General features: G+C 46.7%; 1 protein-coding gene across 6 annotated transcripts in view; it reads left to right on the top strand.

The window, feature by feature from the left end:
• PKNOX2 (PBX/knotted 1 homeobox 2) overlaps nt 1-23,363 on the top strand; it is a 257,123-nt gene that overhangs the window by 202,115 nt on the left and 31,645 nt on the right. For all 6 annotated transcript variants that reach the window (XM_019710526.2, XM_074321096.1, XM_074321097.1 and 3 more), the window contains 2 exons: nt 11,349-11,520; nt 22,518-22,706. In XM_019710526.2, the coding sequence (XP_019566085.1) occupies nt 11,349-11,520; nt 22,518-22,706 (361 nt within the window). The remainder of the gene's footprint in view (nt 1-11,348; nt 11,521-22,517; nt 22,707-23,363) is intronic.

Below are 23,363 nucleotides of genomic sequence, written 5' to 3'. Positions count from 1 at the left end.
TAGTGTCTACACACTGCCGTTCAATTAAACACTCACTGAACTCTGCTACATGTAAAGCGTCATGTTGAGTTCCAGAAGGAGTTCTGAATAAGGGAGAATCGGTCCAGGAAGTGGGAGAAAGGTGACGTAGAAAGTAGCTGTCATAAACTTGGTACATAGGATGGGCTTAAAAAAGTATTTGTGGAATTGACTGCACGCTACTGGCCCCCAGTGCAGTGTGGGAGAGTTGCACTGCTTTTCCCAAGGGAGGTGATGCCCATGGGAAATGATAGCCCAGCTGCCTTTCCTGGGGCTGGGCTGGAAGATGGGGGTGGGAGGAACCCCTAGGTTTAGGGTGGCCACAGGGGTGGGGCCTTTTGTGACTGTTGTCTTCAGCAGCTGGCCGGCCAGGACCCTGGGAACTGGGACTTCCTAATGAAGTGTCTGAGGGAACTTTTCCACCTGTGACCAAACAGTGTTCTGGCTCCAGAGAGTTAACCCTGGGGCTTAACCCTATTCCTTCCCTGGAATTGTGCTCGGTCATTCCTGGAACGTGCTGGGTGAGCTGGCCTGAGAATGGTGGGGGACAAGTTCAGCCATTCCAAGTGGAAAAGTCTGGACCAGATGCTTCTGGACTAGGTGCTGGGAGCAGATGTTCCAGGCTGCATCCTGGGCTGGGAGCTCTCACAGACACTTCTGGTTGTTGGAAGCAGGTGGTTCACTGGCATCAGAGCTGACATCTCAGCTGTTGACCGTAGTCAGGAGAGTGACCCTGCTGGAGCCATAATCTGGAAGTAAAACCATGCTCAGTTCTCTCCTGGCACCAGGCAAAGCCTGTTCCCTGCCCTTCCTGCAGGCATCTGAATATCCCGCCCCAATCCCAGCCCCCACACATGCTGCTGGCAGGCACAGAGGCTGCAGCTTCCCAGCCCAGGGAGCAGGTGTGTGCAGAGGCAGTGGATCCTGCTATCCCACAGCTCACCGCCTGGCCTAGGCAGAGCTGAGAAGTCCAGGTATCTGGCCAAGACTGATACGAGATGCGGAGCCTGGAATCCTAATGACTTTCAGCCTCACAAGGTTATGTTAGGATTAGAGGAGATAATCAACGCTAACAGACAGTGCTCAGCACGTAGAAGGCTCTCGGTGAATGGCGGCTCCATTTATGAGTAGGTACTGTGAGCAGTAGAGACTGGATCTGCCTCCGTACCAGAGGGAAGGCAACCAGTAGTTGGGCTTCCCACTAGTGCCAGTGGGGTTGGGTGGGGTGGGAGGAGAGCCAGCAAGCAGGGGCTCTGAGAGCTCAGGTGGCTGATGCCGTCTCACCAGGGCTGCACTAAGCCAGCCTTGCCCTTTAACCATAGTACCACTCTCTGAGTTTCCCAAGCACTGGTCCATTTCGTGGTCAAGTGGAATGAACATAAGACTGAGACTTCAATCTAAGCTCTGACACTACCACTGGGCACGTCATTTAACCTCTTTAAATAAGCTTTCCTCCCCCACCAGGTAGGTGTCAAATGAGAAAACAAAAGATCAAGAAAAACATTAAAGTCCTCTCTAAACACACAAACTGTTGTTAGGAGAGAAGGTTCTTTTGTGAACTCATTTGATGAGCAGAGATTATCTTGGATTGTAAGGGTCCTGATGCTCTAAAGGTAAACATGGCAGCTCAGTTCTGTGATCCCAGGACACACATATATGACTCAAGGACATTAGAGAAAAAAAAGAGGGGGAGGAGGATGAAGTAATTCTAATAATTGTTCAAAAATAGTACGTGGAAGGAGAAAAAAGCACAAATTTGGAGTTTGTATATCCAGATTTAAATCTCAACTCAGTCACTTGTTAGCTTGATGTCATTATTTAACCACATGGCACTTCAGTTTGCTAAACAGTAAAATGGGAATAATAAGAATATTGAGTATTTAAATGCAATAAGCACATGGAAAAGCACTTTGTAACTTACAGAGTGCCACCAAACGTGTGTGGGGATATGTTTAGTCACTGTCAGGGACCAAGGCACAGTGGGCAGAGCTCCCCTTTCCACACCAGCCCTTCCCCTGAAGTACTTTCTCCTTCGGAACTGGTGGAATCTCTGGTGACTTGGATAGAAGCTCTGACTGCCTCTGACTAAGCTGTCTAACCCCAGGAAAGACTTATTTTCATGCGTGTGCCTGAGTTACCTCTCCTTAACATGAAGGGGCTGGTCAGCAAAAACTTAAGTGATAACTGCCAGCGAGGATGTGGAGAAAAGGGAACCCTCATGCACTGTCGCTAGGATGGTAAATTGGTACAGCCACTATGGGAAACAGTGTGGAGGTTCCTCAAAAAATTGAACTACCATGTGATTCAGCAATTCAAGTTCTGGGTATATATTCAAAGGAAACAAAAATACTAACTCAAAAAGCTGTTTGCACCCACATCTTCATAGCGGCATTATTTATAATAGGCAAGACATGGAAGCAGCCTGGGTGTCAATCAACGGATAAATGGATAAAAGATATATATATTATGTATTATATATATTATATATATTATATTCAGCCATAAAAAATAAGGTAATCTCACCATTTGTGACAACATGGATGGACCTTTAAAGGCATTATGCTAAGTGGAATGTCAAACAGAAAAAGATAAATACTGTATGATCTCACTTCTAGGTGGATTCTAAAAACAAGCAAACAAAGTGAACTCATAGAAAAAGATTTCAAACTGTGGTTATCAGTAGGGGAATGGAAAATTGGAGGAAGGTGGTCCAAGGTACCAACTTCCAGTTATGAGATAAATAAGTACTAGGGGGTGTTACGTACAGCGTGGTGACTAGAGTTAACACTTCTGTGTGATATACAGAAAAGTTGTTAAGAGAATAAATCCTGAGTTCTCATCCCAAACAGAACACTTTTTCCCTGTTTTCTTTTTATTGCATCTATATGAGAAGATAGATGGCAGCTGAGCTTATTGTGGTACTTTAGTTGTAATATATGTAGATCAAACCATCCTGCTGTATACTTTAAACTCATACAGTGATGGATGAGTACGCCAATTATTTCTCAATAAGCTAAAAAGAAAGTGAGGAGGCTGGACATGAGATCCTACCAGGTCTCAAGTTTTAGGATCTTTGTGTTCTTGCCCTTGCCTGGTAGCCTTAACAATCACTTTCTTGAGATTTCACGTTTCTAAGTGTGCCAAGAGAGGTGTGTGTGTGTGTGTGTGTGTGTGTGTGTGTGTGTGTGTGTGTGTGTGTGTGTGTGTGTGTGTGTGTGAAGGGAGAGGACAGCGTGGACTCTGGCCTGCCCTGGGCCCCACACTTCCAGGAATAGACCTGTCCACCACCTGGGAGAGGATCACCATTTGGAGCCCCCAGACCCTAGCAGATGCAATTCCAATTTAGCAACAAGAAGAAGTCCTCTCCAAGGCAACCCAGGCTAACACACCGCCCACTGGGCAGGACTAAAAATACACGCGAATGATGTCAACGTCACACCTGAAGTAAAAATACATAGAACCAGGAGCTGCTGGCTTATTCCCCTCTACCCCACTCTGCTTTCTCCATCTGGTGCCTTCGAGGCGAGGAGGAGTGGAGGGCTGGGTGAGTACTTTCTTCACATCACTCCCCTCCCTCTGGGACCCTGCCAGCCTCCACCCCATACACACCCCAGCACAGCCCAAAGAAGGCAGGTCCCTTTGTAGCAACTGTAGCTAAAAGCTGCCAGATGACAATATCTGGTCCCAATACCGCAGGAGGAATGGATTCTGAGCCCAAAAGAACTTTAAGGATTGTGTCTCAGAACCTTCATTCCCATAGCTAATGCTCATTCACTCATTCCCATGCATTGAGTCACCAAATATTTACTGACCCTCTGCTGTGTGCCAGGCACTATGCTTGACCTCTGAGAATTCAAAGGGACGTATGGCGAGGTCAAGGACCAGAGGACCTCACCACATAGTGAGGAAGACAGATCTGTGCATAAACAACTATAGTTAGCAGAATTGAATAAATGCCGTAAGGCAAATAAAAATAAATTCTTACTGGCAGTGCTCTTTTGGTTAAAAAAAATAAGGTTCCGGATTTTGATAAATTATACGTTGCCTCTCCTCCTCCTCTTTCTGTACCTCTATTTGAATTGGCATGTGGGCTTGTTTTCTCTGCCAAATGAGTCAGTGGAGATGGGAATATAAATTGATTGGAGCGGATGGTGTCAACGTTGCCCTGAATCAAAAAGGTGCCCACACACCATTCCAGGGAAAAGGAATGGCTTATTAAGTGCCAGACGCTCTGCATGCTTCTTCATTTAGTCCTTACAATCACCTTTGTGGTAACGGTATTGTCCCTGTTTTATAAAAGAGGAAAGAAACTGAGGCTCAGAGGAATTCAGTAAGTTATCCCAAAGTCACACAGTTATGTGACTCCAAAGTCTATGCTTGTTTCAACCAAAATTGGGATGAAGGCCAGATGGGAACCCCGAAGCATCCCTGAAGGTTGAGAGGAGGTCATGATTCCTCTTGTTGGACAGACCGTCAGGAGAGCCTTCTAGAAGCCGTGACACTTTGAGCTAGATTTTATAGATGACTATAAGGCACAGGTAGAGACACTGGAACACGCAGTTGAGATGGAAGGACCATCAGGAGTACAGGAGTGCGTTTTCCCTGAGCTGGTGAAAAGGGTTGTGCCAATACAGGGTCCCGGGGCCACCTGCTGTCTGCCCATCCATCACATTCTCTGTTGAGTCTGTCGAGGAGAAACACTGCAAAGAAAGCTGAGGCTACACCACAAAGAGCCTTGGGTGTTCATCTGAGGATATTGACTTGATTTCATCCAAGAGAAATTTCATGACAGATCTCAGAATGAATATTTGCAATAGGCCTTCCGGCCATGAATAGATGTCCAGGAAAGGGGCAGAGGGCTGTCTTGGAAAGTGGCTCTAGGGTGTTGTCTCTGATTCTGTGATCCCAGTGACTTGGGGCACTAGAAATAAAGGGTCCAAATTCTTGCCTTTCGGCAGTTTTCAGGATGGTGGGCCTTCGGCAACTTGAGACCTCCACTGTGTGTGTCAGCGGAGACTCGCTTGGGGAACTAGAGAGCCAGCCTTGTCGTAGCTTGCCCCACCTTACCCCACCTCGCCAGCCAACAGACCAATGTCCTCGGCAGCAGTCTGACCAGGCTTCTGGTCCCACTGGCTCATCACTGAAAATCTCCACCCAGAAATGTTGCTGTCCTACCATACATTCCACCCTCTGAACCGCCATCTATCCTCAGCTAAGAAGGGTCTCTGATCCCCCATCCTCATTGGAAGAAGCAGCCAGGGCTCAGGGAGAGGTGAGCACAGACACTGTGCCTCACCCCGTCCATCCCCCCATCCCCAGCCATATGAGTCTAGGCTGTGAGGTGAGGTGCAGGACAGGCCTGGGGGCTCCAAGGTCAGTCACAGGCAGAGGAGGTAGATAGCCAAGCAAACTGCCACACACTTGGCTGGACCCATAATTGAGGTCTGCTGTCCTGGCCAAGGTCACAAGGGAAGGGATGGCTGAGAGGCTCAGAAGTGATGGAGTGACATGACTGTGAATCACAAGGTTTATCACCCAGAAAGAGAATCAACACTAATGTCCCCCCCTGAGTGTGACCATTTTCCACCAGCCTGTGGTGCTCAGTTTCTGTCTACATAGCTATGCTCTCTCCCTGTCTCTCATGTTCTTTACATCTTGGCCTCTCTAAAGCTCTGTATGTTTGCCTTCTTGCTTTTTCCTCTCTCTGTTTCTCTGTGTCTGATCCTCTAAGCAGGAAGAAATGTTTTAAAAGAATTTTTTTTTAAACCTAGGTTATCCAAGAAGGAAGGAAACAGAAGAATCCTCTTGTTTTTTCTTGAGTCCTTTTAACAAAAGGAAATGAGCTTCAGCCTTACAGGGGAACTTTAAGTCAGAGATGAGTATAAAAATTACCAAGAAGTTGTGGTCTCTATCCCAGGTGGTCTTTGAAAATGTTAAGGAAACCTATCGGGACAATTTACATGAAGAACATCTGTCTTGAGGCAAAGAGGGCTAAAATGGGCTGTGCTGAAGCCCGCCTGCCCAAGGATGCTCTCAGAAGCCTTACCAGAAGTGTGTGTGTGTGTGTGTGTGTGTGTTGGTTGGGGGTGGGGATGAGGGAGATCACTTTGCCCTGAAGAAAACCTAAGGCTTGAGCGAGTTGTGTCAGCCTCTCTGTTGCTACAGAGTGGGTGACATTCCCCTCCGCAAAGGGCTTCAGCCAAAATCCTGCCCAGTTTGGGACCAAAGAGAGTCAGGGGCTGCTCCCATACATCCTGGCCCCAAACTGGGCGTTCCAGGCCAATGAATTTGGGTGATGTAAAAAACACGAAGGCAGAAATGTCAGCAGTAATTAAACCAAACGATGGTTAAACCCCTGTAGAAATCAACACATCCGGTTTAATCACCTCAAGCTAGCGCACGACGGCGATTCTGCAGAGAAGGGGGCCTTTATTTCTTTGGATCGTTAACAGGAACTGCGTATCTTGAGCTTGATTTTGGTTCAGATGCTCCTGAGGAGAGGTGCTAAGGGTGGGGTGGGGAGAGGGACTCAGAAAGGAAAAAGAAATAATAAGATGTTATTTGAGCTCATCCCGTCTTGCCCTCTCCTGGAGCCACGCGTCTGTCCTGCGTCTGGCTCCGTCAGCCCTCCCAGCACCCAGGCACAGGCAGTGCTGAGTGTGCTAAATTAGGCCATTAGAGAAATTCATTTCTCTTTATTAGTCTGTGTCAAATCCTTTTTATTAGTGGCTGGAAACGACCTCTCTTCTGCAGTAAAATGTCATGCCAGTTCACTCCTTTTATTTGTTCTGCACTGACGAGGCTCAAACTCTCATGGAATCGGTGCAGTGAGATTTATTTCCTCCAAATTTTGAACAGCTTAAGAGAGATTGGGGTGGAGGGGGCGGTCAGGCAGAGGAGACATTGAGGAAAAGAGGGGAGAGTTCAGGGAAGGAGAGCGGTGAGCTCTTATGGAGGTCAGATGTCCTCAGCTCTTTGGAAATGAAATCTAACGGCCATCTTTCACATCTTGTTCATTGTCATCTGGGTCCCGGAACCAAATATCCACATTCCTGCTTCTAGCCTCTGAAGGGAATTGATCCACAGTGGGAGTGATCTGGATGGCAGCAACAGGAACCCCTTAAAACCCGTTTCAGTTGGACAAAGTAAAGCTCAGGGGAGGCCGAGAATAACAGAACCAATATCCCATGCCTGACTGGGAAGGCTTCTTCCCATCCATGTCGGCACACACAATACTATTCAATACTATTCAGCTTAGCCCAGGTGGCTAAGCTGCCCAGCTCTCAGGGTCCCTGCCCTATTGGCCTCACCCCTCCCTGACCCAAACCTGAAGCGGGGGCTGCTAGAAAGTGCTCCTTGAAGGTGGCTGCCAGCCTCATCTCCACCCCTATGGGGTGATGTGGGAGGGTAGCTTAGAAATACTGGTCAACACTTCGGCAGGTGTAGGCTGGCAGCTGGGGAAGGGACTGGGTACTGGGCTGAGAACAGCCTTAGAGAAGCCCATGGCATGACTACAGCTACAAACCCTGCTGAGTCCTTAGGAAACTATGCCTGTTTCTCAGGGGGTGGTTCAAAGTGTCTCAGTGGTCCCTACACTTGAGGTAGCAGGTAGCAGGTAACAGCCTGGGTTAATGGAGGGATCCAGGTGGATAGAGCATGGAAGCCACAGGCAGCCCCACTGTCCCTGGCTGCCGTGCATATGAAAAACTGTAGCTAAGCTCAGATGCCATCTGAGTTCCTGGGATCAAAGATCCAGGGATGGGTAGAGCCAGAGGCAGGAGCCTGGAGAGGTCGGGGTATGAGAAAGAAAGATTTGGGAGCTGATAGTTTGGCTCAGGAGGGCAGGGACTGGAGAGAGGCAGCCATGCCAGCATCCAAGAAGCATGCTCTGTACTCCATGAGCCCTTGGTTAATTTGGGAGAAAGGATGGAGCACATGTTTCCATAGAAGCATATGGCAGAAGCCATAGAAAACACCCCCAGATATGCCCCACTACCCACACACACACATTCTGGGGACATCTGAAACCTGGAAGTGAGAGGTTTATAAAAAGGACCTACGCTGTGGCTCTACATAGAAGGTACACCTTGCTTCCCGATGTATGTGACAATGCCTCAACACAGCCCACCTCCAGACCCCCTGAAAGCCCAGCTGTCTCTGAGACCTACGACCTGACTCCTGCTTACCTCTTCAACCTCATCTCTCTCCGTTCCACTCCTGCCTACCTTGCTCCCGTCCCACTCGTCTGGATTTTGTTCCAGAAACATGCCAAGCTCGTTCCTATCTCAAGTTCTTTGCTTTTTCTCCTGCTTGGAATACCCCTCCCTCAGGTTTTTGCATGAGTGCCTCCTCATCATTCGAGGCTTAATTTAAATGTCGTCTCCTCAGAGAGGCCCTCCCTGATCACTCTCCTCCCTGCAGGGGCAAGGACAGTAGCAGAGGAGACCACCCTCCTCTCCCCACCCCAACTCTAGTGCTAGTAGCGGGGGACACAGTCATTGGCAGATCCCTCTTCCCCTGACACACACGAACTCATGCTGTGTACACATAACACTCAATCCCCGCGCAATAACATACAGATAACACATGGCACATGCACACACGCTACACACAATATAGGGCATATGTATTCACAGCACAAAAAATCTGTACCCCGGTCTGTATATACAACCTACATGCATACACATGGCACAGACCCAACACTGTGTGTGCACACAGAATAAAAACACACAGACAGGACAGCATACTTGTACAATACTCACACTGGCTCTCGTTGACAGAAGCACACGTGTACACTTACACATACACACATGCACGCATGCACACACATACACACACATTATCCCCTCTGCATTCAGCAGCTGCCCACCTCCCTCCAACCAGTGAGAAGGGAACAAGCGGTGACCGGCGGGGGTGCACCCCACCACCTGGCACGGTGCTGCGGATTATTAGTTCCTGGTAATTTAGTGCCCTTGTACAGAGTCGATTTGTGCCTTTCATTCCTAATTGATCTAGTGGCTGTTTAAATGGCAGCAGGCATCTGTTGAGAGTAGGAAGGTTCATCAGGCGCAATAATTCATAACACCGTCTGGAATTTGCCTTTCATGTCCCTCAGCTAAACCACTGCAGGCTCTGCTTAAATTACAGCCACCGAGGCTTTCTTTGGTATTCCACTCAGGGCCAGGAGAATCTTGCATTAAACTGGGATCAGGTTAGATTAGACTATAATATGCTGTGGCATTAGTGGCTGCAAATGAAGACTTATACTGGAGTTTAACCCCTTCACCTGGTTTCTCTTTGTCTTCAGCTGGATGGCTAAGTGAACCCATTGTTTTTCCTACCAGCTTTCTGCAGGGGCTGAATAGATCTTCTACAGATTTGGGGCTGCAGATGGTCCACCCTCAGATTTTGACCCTCTTTTCCCTCCAGACAACAAACAGCCTGCAGCCTTGGGGCCCAGCTGTTTATGCATCAGCTCCCGAAACATGAGTTGGGGAGGTAGTGTCCAGCGGCAGGGTCCGCCAAGCCAAGCAGCTCATCTGAAGTAACAATCTGTACCCCCCGCCCCACACTGCCCCTGAGCCTGAGTAGAATGACCAGCAGGTATGGGTTTGAGTGTGAATGGTGCTAAACACCTGTCTTTTTGTCTAGAATTATTAGAATCCCAGAATGGAACAAGCTCGTAGGGATCCCCAAACACTGTATAGGCTGGATATTCAGTCCTCCTCTCAGTGTGTTTAATCATTGTGTGCTGGATGGGAAAAGAACAGTCTGGTTTTTTTTTTTTTTCAAGTCTTATTGCGTGTTCCTGTATGGTGGCCACTAGCCACATGTGGCTATTTAATTACAATTAGTTAAAATTAAATTAAAAGTTCAGTGTCCTAGGCACAACAGCCATACTTTAAATGTCTGTGGCTACCACGTTAGGCAGCAGACACTGTCGGACATTTCCTTGTTGCAGAAATCCTACTGGACAATGCTAGCCAGAACACCTCCTTTGGCAGAGGCCTGGGGCCAGGCCCAACACACATACTTCCTCCCGTTCCAGCAAGCAGGGCTTATTCAAAAAGAAAGAGCTAGATTTCATGGGCCCAGGGGACTGAGGAAAGAGACAAGAGTGGATATGCAGATGCTTTTTTGGGGACTGCTGTGGGAGGGAATGGGCTCCAGGGTCCAGTGTCAACCACCCCTGCAAACACATGCACACACACTGGGTGTTAATACAGCAGTTCATACGTGCTGCAGAGAAATAAGAATGATATGCACTTATACTATATGCACATTGGCACACACATAACATCCATACAGTCAACAAATATTGTGTTCCCCACACTTCTGCTAGACTCTGGATAGACAGTGATGAATAAGGTGGGCTTGCTTCCTGCCCTCATGTAGCTCACAGTCTAGTGAAGAAGGCAAGTAATAAAGCAAAGAGCTCAAGGAGCCATCAGCATAGGATGGGGGAGGTGTGGTCAAGGGAGATTCCCATAGTGGGTGACATCTCAGCCAAGAACCCCAGAGCCAGTCAGGTAAGCCCTTCCGCTTACATAATACATCACAGAACCACACCACACCCCACACACACTCACTCACATACTCTTCCTTCCTTAATTCATTACTGGTCACCAATCGTTAAGTGCCTGCGATGAGCATACAGGGCAAGGTCCTAAGGATACAATGACCATTAAGACAGGAACAGTCCTGGAGCAAAAGAGTGAACAAATAACGAAGCAAATAATCATTTAATTACAGATGTGCTAAGTGTGTGATGATGGAAAAATTCAGGGAGATCTTATCCACGGAACTGGGTGTCTGACCTGACACCTGCCCACTATGTGTGGATGAGAATTCGGGCTCACACACATCCTCTGTATACACTTGCAGACACACAGCCGCTGCCACTCAGCTGGCTCCATATGGCCAAGAATGGGTCTGTGACCAACCACTAATGTTCATATCCAGGGCTTGTCTAGACACTTCCACATTTCCTTCCTGGGTTGACCTGGAACCAGAAATGGACACCTACTTCTCTGAAGGATTACAGCCATCACCCTCATCAAAAATCCATGCAGCTTATCTGACCAAAGAGAAAAGTTAGGCACCCGTTGGGGAGGAACAGAAGCCCTCTGAGGCCCCAGGAATGGGAGACTGGATCCTCCATGCTAGGGCATGAAATGCTGCCACCTAGGCTGACCGTGGGGAGTGGGGACGTTCTCAAGGAGTGGGACTTTGGTAGAAGAAGTGACAGGAGTGTGGGAGAGGTACCCTGGTGGCTTCTGAGCCCAGCCAGCAGCAGTGTGCACATGTGTGAGCTCTTGATGTTCCCACAGGCACCCTCTTTTCCCGCTCCTGACGCTGCTGTTTGAGAAATGTGAACAGGCCACGCAGGGCTCTGAGTGCATCACCTCCGCCAGCTTCGACGTGGACATCGAGAACTTTGTCCACCAGCAGGAGCAGGAGCACAAACCCTTCTTCAGCGATGACCCAGAACTGGACAATCTGGTAAAGACCCTTGAACCCCCACCATGGCTAGGGTCTTCGTCCCCTCTGATTCCCCTACAAATGCCCTAGAAATGATCCTCTCATTCATTCCTTGAACAGAAAATTTTGTGTGCCCGCTGTGGAGCAGGCACTAGATGCACCTTCTAGCAGCTGAGAACAATTTCTAACTAAGGTCCTCAAATGAAGAGCTTCATGCACAGGTTTTGCTGGCAACGTTCATCCCTCCTCAGCCTGCTGGTGCTGCGGTACCAGCTTCTCACTATCAGCCCCTTGCAGTGCAGACAGGAAGAGAGGAGAGTCATAGCACCCCTAATGCCTGGGGTAGTGGTTCTAAGGGCTGGAGTCCTGGATAGTTAGTAAATCTGTCAAACTGCCCAGAAAGGAGCCGATGGCTGGTGCGCTGCAGTGTGGAGGATGAGGTGATGGGTATATGCAAGCACATCAGTAGACAGAAAGTCCTGGAAATGCAGTCATGTTGAGGAAGCCTGCAGATGTCCTGCCCATTGAGGGGGACACAGTAGATCAGGCTCCCAAACCTCGCTTGCCATCCAGATCATCACTACAGCTCTTTAAAAAATACATATTCCTGGGCTCCACTACCGGGAAATTGAGATTCACTAAGTTTGGTGAGGCCTGTGAGTCTACATTTTTTAAAGTGTCCCGGGCAATTGCAATCATCAAAGTTTGGTAGTCACCCGATTATGTGGCATCTGAAATTTACATCTAGCCCTAGGAAGAGAAAGCAATGGCTGTGTTCATTCATCATGATAAATGGTCGTCCTGGAATTATTGGCCACAATTCTTGATTTTTCTCTGGGTGGATCACCCAGGTTATGCATGGTGATTTGGAAAGTCTGCAAAACTCTCCTCCACAAATTGATTGATTACAGTGCTGACCTCTTGCATCCAGAGGTTAGCCAGTACCTGCTCCCAGAAGGGAAACAGAATTAGAAAAGCAATTGTGGCTCCAAAAAAAGGAAGGAACAAAATGTGTGCACGCATACACACACACACGCAACCACACCACACACAGTGCACCCATATAACAGATTTCAGTGACTTGGGTATTATTCTGTGTTGTGAATTATCCACCCACTGCTTCTGTCGACAGTTGAATGTAATATTTATGGAGTCCGGAAGATCTATCAGGAGAGCCTGCCCTGGCCTGGAAATGCATTTAGAGAGGGAGCAGGCCTCGGCCACTAACACTGTCAGCGGTGTTAGTGCAGGTGTCCCAGAGCCCCAGACCCACCTTTGCTCATCTCTGGCCCTCCCTCTGCCCTGGCTGGATGGAGCAGCCACATTGCCCAGGAGCCCAGACCACTGTCTTCTCAGGTCCCCTAGGAGAGTTCCCCCGTGCAGGTCCCCAATTGGTCAGACAGTAAGTGCAGGCTGGTCTGGCCCCGCACTGCTTTTCAACTGATCAGAATCTCAGCACTGCACTTGTGAAGCAGTCTTCAGCTCCTGCACTCACAGCAGCCATGGAGCCAGAGGTGAGGCAGCCATTTCTGTGGAAGCGAGAATGGACCTGAGGGGTCAGAGCCCTGTCCCCTCACTTGACACCAAAAGAAACTGAGACCTGAATTGATAGGAAATACCTAAAACCAGATGAGTAATGTGAAAGAATTTAAATCTTCTTTAGAAATAGAAGTCCTAGGGAAATAAGCTTCGTACACCCTGACCACACCACCTGCCAGGTGACCTATGGAAGACCCACCGAGGCCAGCCTCCTATTCTAGTATAGCCTAAAAAATGCTAAAAAGTGTCCGGCTCCACGCTCTCCCTTGGCCATCACTACCTGGGTGTCTCTGGGTCTATTCACTCAAAGAATCAGATTTCCTGATTCAATCCAACAAACCTGGGTTAAGTGTCTGTTAAGCACCAAGCCTGACCTAGGGAAGTGGGTATTGTAGAACCTGCCACAGCGGCCCCAGTCTTCTGCCACTCCCTCAGCTTCTATCTCAGGGGACGGGGCTGGGAGTGGTCCAGTTGGTGGAGCAGTCTTTGGATAGCTATCCCATCCACTCACGTGGACCTGATTCACCTAAATGAGTTGGCCACAGTCACAACTGGTTGATGGGTCAATTATTTTAATGGGGACAGTTGACAGAGCACTTAGAGCTGAAAGGCCTGAGGCTGGCTTCACTGCTTACCTGCTGTGTGACTTGGATGGCTTCACTCCTTTGAAGCTCGGTTTCCTCATCTGTAGAGCTCATGCGCCTATCTCAAGTGACTAATAAAAACATTAGTGAGATGGCTTGTGGACTAAATGGCCTTCAAGACTGCATGTCATCTGGAAGGTTAATCTCAAATGCAGTGTCGCTAAGGCAAGGCATTCCAGCTTCCCAGCCTCGCCTCCTGGTCATCCAGACTGGGGCTCGGCCCCCGAAACTGTACTTGGGGAGCCAAACAGTGCCCTTCACTGCCCCTCTTATAGTCTTGTGTCGGGAGGAGGCAGATGAAGAGGCCAACCACGGGAGCCATCATTAAAACAAGAATCATGTAGCCGGCATAGCCGAGATGCACATAATTAGAAATTAGAAAAAGGTCAGATCGCGTCATTATCAGCTCAATCAGCTGCCGAGTGCCACAGCCAGTTAATCTGGCATCTGTATTTTTTACAACCCTGCACACGTAGCCCAACGGACTGTAACTCTTTATCCGGACAGATATACTGCGCAGTGGAGCAGGGACATAAAATGAGAGACCCCAAGCAAATGAGCTGAGATAATTGAGAGATTTATTTTATATATATATATGTGTGTCAGGGCAGCTTTCCTATGCCCTTGAATATTGACATTCACAGATGGGATTGTCAGGAGGACACTGGGGTCCCCCAAATTTTGTCCCACCTTGAGCTCTCAATCTTAGATCCTTCTTTCTCCCCAGCCCCACGAAGCCCACCACTGGACACGAATCCTCCCACCTCCACCTGGTCTCCCTCACCCCTGCCCTCCCTTCCCCCACCTCCAAGCAAATTGCATGTCATGCCTTCCCCCTACTCCCAGCAGTCTCCCCAACAAGTTCCCATGGGCATGGCGGACTGAGTTCTTCCAGAGCTGTCCCAAGATCAGGGAGGTTCCCAGACTGTAGTTTCTGAAGGAACTTCCCTTCCCGGTTAGCCAGCTGCTCTCACGGCATGTTAGGGGAAAACACACCGTAGACAGAAGCAAGTCCATTTCTTAGATGGAGACACCAAAGTCCAGAGAAGAGAAACTGCATCAGGACCAGAACCAGTTCTGCTGGCTCCTAATATGGTGCTCCTTCCACTGTATCACCCTCCTCTCTTCTCCCTGGGGGCAATAAAATCCTCTTTTATAAAGAGTAACTCCACCACCTCTCCCTGGACCTCCACATTTTGACCCTCTCTACCTCCCATCTCCAACTCCTGGTGGCTAAGCTGGAATTCCCCCGGTTAACTCCCCTGGTTAACCATCCACTCCTAGTCCCACACCCACCTGGTGCTCACCAGGCTTCTTTCTTACCTGGGCCCACTGACCCCCAGGTTGGGCCCCGGAGCCTCTGACTGGCAGTTGGTAAAGTTCGTAAAATTTGCAAGTTCCCCAAACCCCTTTGAAAGGTAAAAGCTTTTTGTTTTATAAAATCTGATTTACAAGCCCCCAGTGCAGGGCCGAGGTTTTATATATTATGCAAGATTTCAAACCGAGGCTGTAAAACCTACGGTTTCAGTTTCATGCATGGAATTTTTTTATGTGTAAATTTTTTAACATTTATGGGGCACGTTTTAATGAGACTCTGGTGTGGCTCGAGGGACAGATTATGGCTGCCTGACCGCAAAGCCAGCTCCAGAATGGGGCCCTGCAGGCCCCTGGGCCCACTCTGAGGAGGCAAGGCCAAAAGCCCGAGGCTGTGAAGAGGGAGCCAGGCCTGAGCTCTGAGCCCACAGAGACCTTGGCCAGCCCCACTCAGAGTCACTCACTTCAGCCTCCAGTGCAACTCCCTTCACCCCGATAGGAGCAAGAAATCCTACAGACACCAAGAAAGGGCAAGGAAATACGAATAATGTACGCTAGCAACAATGAACGTTTATAGAGCACTTATCAGGTGCCAGGTGCTCTTCTAAACACTCTACATGTATTTTCTTATTTAATCCTCTTTTCAAACCCACAAGGCACGTGTTACTATTACTCCCATTTTAAGACGAGGACATTGAGACACGAGGTGACATCCCTAGCTTAAGATCACACTGCTGGCGGAGGCTAGAATCACATACGAGTCTCAAGCACCGGTACCCACACTCCTCACAGTAACTCTGCCCTGTAGCTCGTGTTTTCTTAGTGCTTTCTATGTACCAGGTCTTCTTTTTCTTGTTTTTCTAGCCTCCTCTCATTTAATCCACAGTACAACTCTGAGGGAGTCACTATTATTGTCCCATTTTACAAAGGCAGAAAGTCAAGTGCAAAGGTTATGTAAACTGTCCAGAGTCTCCCAGTAGGTGGAAGACCCAGGACTCAGCCTCCCAAACCCATTGTTCTCGAGGCCTGCTCTGCTATTGGGTTCTTGCGATGGCCCTATGACATAGTTATTACTATGGAATTACATAGTTATTACTAAGGAATGTGTGTTTATAGTTATTACTATCCCCACTTACGGAGGAGGAACTCAAGGCCTAAGAACCCAAAGCCAATAAGTTACAGAGCTGGGCTTTACACCAAGTTGGTCTAACCCCAAAGCCCAGCTTTCCTCAGAACGACACTGCTTCTCCAAATTCAGAGTAGAAGTGCCACATTACTGACTTAATAGTGATTTAACTTGTCACGCATGATGGCTTCCATAAAAATGTTCATCCTATCCCCCCATCATCTGGCAGTACTTGGTCCCTGGTCTTCACCGTCCTTCCATGTCCCATTCCTCGTTCCAATGATCCTGCACTTCCAACTGGTCAGGAGGTGCTGGTCTGGTCTGGAAAAATTCCGGATTAGATTTTAGTGTTGGCTGCCCCGGTGACCCCCAGGAAATATCAGAGCACATTAAGGAATGTGTGTTTATAAACTCCTTCAGGTAAGTGAGAGAGAATCTTTCCAGCTTCCTAACTCACAGAAGAAAAAGGAGAGGGTGAAAAGAAACTACCCTCCAGGGCAAGGGCGCCTCCCTAACTGCTGCGTACAATTTACTGGGGTTCCCAATCTCCAAGCCTCAATCTCATCCTCAGGAGAGATGTGTCCCGTGGTTATGAGACTCAAATGAGATAATGGAGAGAAAAGCATTTTGCAACTTGTAAAGTGCTCTGTATATCATTGTTTTCAAAAGCAAGATTTATTACTATCAAGTAAAGAGGCCACTTCCGACAAGAGAGGCCACTTTTTAGAAGGAACCTTCATGGTGAAGGGAGGGACACATGGACATAAAGAATTGGCGTTTATCAAATAGCTGCTGTGCGTCCAGGACATTTGCATACATTATCTTATTCAATTTCACAACTCTACAATGTAGGTAGGCATTATCATCCTCCTAAGTTTTACAGAAAGTTAGAACACTTGTCCAGAATATCCAGGTAAGACATAATCAGTTCGGGACGTCACACCATGTGACTTCACAGAAAATGATGACCCCAGTCCCATGTACTTTCCTGGGACCTACGGGGCTAGTGTTAGGAGACGAAAATGTAAGGTTGCAGTTTGTTTTGCTTCTTTGACGGGTACTTGTTAGAAAATAAGGACTGTTTCTTTATTTTGAAAGGGAAGGGAGGGAGAAAAGCTGAAAGATGAAGCAAAGCTTGGGGAAAGGAATTAAGGACACATTTATCACAGTTGATGACGATATTAAATTAAATGGAATTGTTATGGCTCTAGAAGATTTGGAATAACTTTTTATATGACATTGATTACTTAGAAAAATAGTTTAATAAGTAAGAGTTTTATTCTGATGTAGAGGCAACCCCCCCCCCCCAAATTGCAAACACATAGGACAGAGGGTGATTTACAGTACATAAATATAGAAGAAAAACTGGGAAGGATTATTCTTGCACTAGCTGAATATGGAATAGCAATACAAAATCTAACAGGATATTAGAAAAGATTAAAAGACATTAAAAAAATGTCTATGCTTTTGGTTCCCTGCGGTTTATAAAGCACTTTCACATTATTATCTCCCTTAGCCCTTATCAAATCTTGTGAGTTAGGGATGATCACGTCTCCATTTCATAAATGAGGAAACTGAGGCTCAGAGAAGTCATGACACTGGCCCAATATCACCCAGTTTGTAAACAGTAGGTCTGGACTCAAATCCAGGCTGTCTGACAGTAAACCCCACAGACTCTCTTCTCCGCCAGGCAGCCACCCCACATTAATGGCATTGCCCATCTTCTTCTGTAATATTGAATAGGTCTTACATATTCATTGCCTTGGAATACCATTAAGATTTACTCTACCTTCTTAAATCTTTAAACCACGTCTATTATCCCATGAAAAAGTAATCCTTCAGTTGTGCTTTATTAGACCAAAAGGTGTGTCCACTTTTGGCCGCTGGACACCACGTCTGGTTTAAGCACGGTATGTGTATATTTCATCTGAGCAAAGCTATCTGGGTCGATTTTTCTTTTTCTTTTGTTTTACTTATTTGTATTTTTATTCCTTTTTTAAAAAAAAAATCAATGAATACGTATTGGCTATATTTTAAAAATAAATGAAGACATATGTGTACTTTTCTGGGTGTGTGAATGTGTGTGTATTACTTCACAAAAAGATTTCAAAATAAGTGAGTGGATAAAATGCTGGTTAAAAATGAAGAATAGTCTGTTAAAGGAAAGCTCAGAGAAAGAAGGAAAGAAGAAAGGAAGGGAGGGAGGGAAGACAGGGAAAAAGAAGAAAAGTTTAAGGAACTAGGATTCTTTTGTTTAGAGAAGGCAAAACTAATTGGATGATTTATTCAAGTCAGTTGGCTTGTCCAGTGCACGGCACATAATGAGACGACATTTATGTCGAATGGATAATGTTAAATGAAGAGGGGTTGTGTTGATGGAATCACTAGATGTTCTTGGTCCCTACAGAAGGCTGAGTAAGCACTTTCCGTTAAGGCAAGAGAGAATTTGGTAAATTCATGGAAGAACTCAATCAGCAGATTGAACGAACATAGGGGTGGTCTGAGGCGGTAAGGTTCTGACTGGGAGAGCCTCAGAGGAGAAGATGCAGCCACATGTCCGAGGGAGTTTGGACCTTCCACTCACTCACCTGGAAGGTGGCCCAGATCACTTTCTGGGGCCCCTTCCAGCACGTTAAGGGCAGGAGTCCTGGTGATGTTCAGAGAATCCGAAGACAGAGAGCACCTGACGGTCCAACCCTCTCTTTTTACGCACGAGGAAACAGCTACCTGCATGGGTGAGGTAGTCTGACTCTTGGGGGCTAGGCCAGGAGTGAGAAATGAGAAACCAGAGCAGCCCAAAGAGGGAAGATTACCAAAAAGCGTTCTGGAAATCCTAAAGTTGAATGTCCCCAAAGCTATTTGATTTTCCTGGAACCCCATAATTCCTGTCACCAAGCCACTTTCTCCGTAAACCATGCGTGCTTTAAACAGCCATTTTCTCTATCTACATAAATCCCAAGAGCCTGTATTGAGGGCAAAGCAACACAGGCAAGCTCGCTTCACATCCTACTTCTGTCCTTACCAGCTGTGTGACTTTAAACAGTAAAATCATGTCTCTGGGTTTCATTTTCTCCAGCTGTAAAGTGTGTACGGTAATGTACCCACATGCAGAGGTGGTTGTGGAGTAAATAAGACAAGGCCTGCCATAGGTCTACCACAGGGTCTGACACAGTAAGAAGAAGAATCTTTTTGGTATTGTTACCAATCAATCGATGAGTATTTATTAAACACCTTTACTGTGCTAATTACTCTGAGAAACATAACCCAAGATCTCCACGGCCAAAGTCAAGTAGAAAATTTAGACAAGAGCGAATATTTATTCAGAACCTAACTCCATTTGGGGGTCCGATTAATCCATACTAAAGTCACTATTCTCCTCTGCGCCTGGGACAGCGCACTCTCCATTAGTTTCAGCCCCATGGAGGAAGCACTCCCTTGGGAGAAGAGCCTGTGATTGAGCCCTGCGCGAGGACACAAAATTTTTGGTTTCTGCCTTTGAGTGACACTTCATCTAACTCGGTACTCCAAGCACCCTTAATTAGTTGAGTATGGTCCCTACCCATCAGACAATCCAAATGCCAACACAGGAACGCCTCAGGTGCTACCCCCTTGAAATGCCAATGAAGCACAGAATGGGGGCTGGCGCTGCTCCCAGCCACGCTGCTCTACTCCCACCAGAAGTCAAAATTCTCTGGGAGGGATTCTCATTTTCGTTTCCCTGGGTCTCGAAATGCTAGCCAAATGCTGGGAGGGCGGGGTTAAACGGGGACTCCTGTATATTGCTTATGTCCACATACGTGGGTCTCCAGAGGAAACACGCCCCCACCCTTTTTCTCACTTTTTATTTTCATGTAATTGTCGATTTACATGCCGTCATAAGAACTGAAACACAGAAGTACTGCGTCCCTTCTTGCATGACTATAGAACAATTTCACAATCAGGAAATCGACAAGATACAATCCACCCACCTTAATTCAGATTTCACTAGTTTTACCAGTGCGCGTGGGCGTGCATGGGTGTGTGTTTAGTTCTGTGCAGTTTTATCACCTGTGTAGATTCATAGGCATACTATGGTAGTCAAGATACAGAGCAGTTCTTCCCTCCCTCCCCCACCCCACTGCCTGGCAACCACTAATTTGTTCGTTATCGCTATAATTCTGTCATTTCAAGAATGTTATATAAATGGCATTACACAGTATATAACATTTTGAGACTTATTGTTCTTTCTCAGCATAATTCCCTTCAAATCCACCTAGGTTGTTGAGTGTATCAATCACTGGTTCCTTTTTGTTCCTGAGTACTCGTCCTTGGCATGGATGGACCAAAATTTCTTTATCCATTCACCGGCTAAAGTATATTTTGGTTGTTTCCAGTTTTTGGCTATTAGAAATAAGCCTGCTTTGAACATTCACATACAGATCTTTCTGTAAATATGCGCTTTTATTTCCCTGGGATAAATGCCCAAAAGTACAATTTTGGGGTCATATGGTAAGCATATATTTAGTTAGAAACTGTTTTACTGCTTTCCAGAGGGGCTGTTCCACTTTACATACCCACAAGCAGTTGGTGAGTTTCCAGTGTCCAGTTCTTCACCAGCATTTGGTGTTATCACTTTTTATTATAACCATTCTGATAGGTGCGTAATGACATCTCATTGTGGTTTTAATTTGCATTTCCTTGATGGCTAATGACATTGAACATCTTTTCATGTGCTTATTTGCCATCTGTATATTCTCTTTAGTGAAATGTCTGATGTTGTCTTTTGCCCATGTTCTAATTGGATTGCTTATTTTACTCTTCAGTTTTGAAAGCTCTTTATATATTCTAGGTATGTTCTTTGTCAGATATGTGGTTTGCAAATATTTTCTCCCAGTCTGTTTGTCCTTTCATCTTCTTCACAGGGTCTTTTGAAGAGCAAACATTTAAAATTTTGATGAGGTCCGGTTCATCAAGTTTTCCATTTCTGGGTCATGCTTTTGGTGTCAATTTTAAGACCACTTTGCCTACTCCTTGATCCTGACGATTTTCTTCTGTATTTTTTTCTAAAAGTTTTCTAGTTTGGTACCTTACATCTAGGTCTTTGATCCACTTGTGTTAATTTTTATATAAGATGTGAGATTTATATCAAATTTCACTTTCTTGCTTCTGGATGTCCGATTGTTCCAGCACCTCTTGAACAACCGTTTCTTGAAAAGCAATTTGGCGATACTTATTGTGAGCCTAAAGTACGTCCATAACTTTTTTTCCTGTCACTTCTGGGAATTCATCCTAAGGAAATAATGCAGAAACATGAATAAAAACTTTAAGCTTGGAAAATAGTCACTGTAACATTACAACAATGAAAAATTAGGAATAATCTAAACGCCCAATAATAAGAAATTGTTTAAGTACGGCACACACACAGAATAACTTGCAACAATAAAAAATGTTTACTCAGTAATGTTCACCCACTCAATAAATGTTTACTTGGTATCCACATGCATTGGTGCCAAGGCAAACATGGTGAGCAAATTACATACCATCCCTGACTTCTAGAAACACACAGTCTAGAAGGGAGACTAGAGAACAATTTTACCACCTAGAAAAATGCATCTGGTAAACTAAGGGCAGAAACAGGAAACAAACTTGTATGCGCAAGGTGATTGAAACTGTGTTAAAATATATGCATGTGGAAAAGACACGCACAAAAAGAAATAATCATTCTTTTAGGGTGATTGGATCAAGGGCAGTTTTTTTTCATCCTCTCTTTTCCATACCTCCCACAACACTTTCTCTTTGTAATAATAACAATGATAAAGGGGAAAACCTCAATGGAGAAATAGCTTCTTGCCATGAGAAGTTTATGAATGTCCATTTGAAGAGGCAACAAGCACATGTACAACAACCCAAAGGTCATGGAAAGGGCCACCACAGTTAGGTGTTCCAGCACCCAGCTACGTCATGCTGGATGATTCAGTTAACAAGAATCAGTGGGGCATCTGCAAGGTGACCTGTATCATGGGATGCACTAGGTGTTTAAGAATAGACAGTCCCTGACCTCATGCTTATTCAGTGTTCTACATTTTGCAGTTTGTACATCCCCTCACATGACCCTCTCAACAAACCTGCACAGTTGTCAGGGAGGGCTTGGGACATGGCCCTCTACCTCCAAGGCCAGTGCTGTTCTCAGAGTACCACAACTGCCTCAAGAACAGCTGTGATAACAGTGGGCTGAAGGCCAGCAAACCATGGCAGATAGATAATGCGAATTTCAATCGCATGGCTGAGAAAGCATATACCTGGGGCAGAGGATAGGCTCCTCTCTCCTGGTGTGCTTGGGGATTGGGGGCGGGAGTTCAAGACAGCGAGGGGAATGTGATAGAAAACTTGGTCTCACCTCTCCTCCCTCTCTGTAGATGGTGAAGGCAATCCAGGTCCTGAGAATCCACCTGCTGGAGTTGGAGAAAGTCAATGAACTCTGCAAGGACTTTTGTAACCGTTACATCACCTGCCTCAAAACCAAGATGCACAGCGATAACCTGCTCAGGAATGATCTCGGGGGACCCTACTCCCCCAACCAGCCCTCCATAAACCTTCACTCACAGGTAACACACAGGGCTGGGTCCTATGTCCTAAGCCAGTTGTAGGAATGTCTGAAGGTCTCCTGGTGACTTAGGGAAGTGGATTCGACTCACTGAATCCTTTCACCATAAAGGTCCCTCCTCTTATCCACTCCTCCTTCTATTCATCAGGCACCACAGTTCCTTTTTGACCAGAGCCCACCACGGCAGGGCATTGGTATTTTCTAGAAGATGACCAGATCTGAGAGAGACAAGGTCCAAAGTGATTCCTGGCTTCCTGGCCCAAGATACCCCAAGAAATGAGCACAAGAGTTAAGGAGATGGAAAGCTTCCCTGAAGGATGAGGCAGGACCAGACAGCTGGGAATGGACCCAGACATCCCAGCTCCGTAGACTTCTCAAGAAGGCTTGCTGAGCTCCCTGGGTTCCTGAGGAGGGCTGGGGGAAAGTGGTCCTACCCTGAATCCTGACCACTTAATAGATGAAGACATCCTTCCAATGGGGCTGCTTTGCCCTGATCATTGTCTAGCTGTTCACCTTGCCCTGGCACATCTGTCTCCCTGAGTGTTAGGGCCACTGTAAATGTAACCTCAAGTCACCCTCTCTCGAGAGTCACCTGCCACCTTCATGCTGGGAACTGGAAAATATGGAAACAGGGACTATGTGCTCTGGGTGAGACTGG

Source organism: Rhinolophus sinicus, linkage group LG16 (assembly GCF_036562045.2).
Source record: "Rhinolophus sinicus isolate RSC01 linkage group LG16, ASM3656204v1, whole genome shotgun sequence".
Taxonomy (NCBI): Eukaryota; Metazoa; Chordata; class Mammalia; order Chiroptera; family Rhinolophidae; genus Rhinolophus; species Rhinolophus sinicus.
Note: the sequence above shows the minus strand (reverse complement) of the source record. Positions and strands in the feature narration are given on the sequence as shown.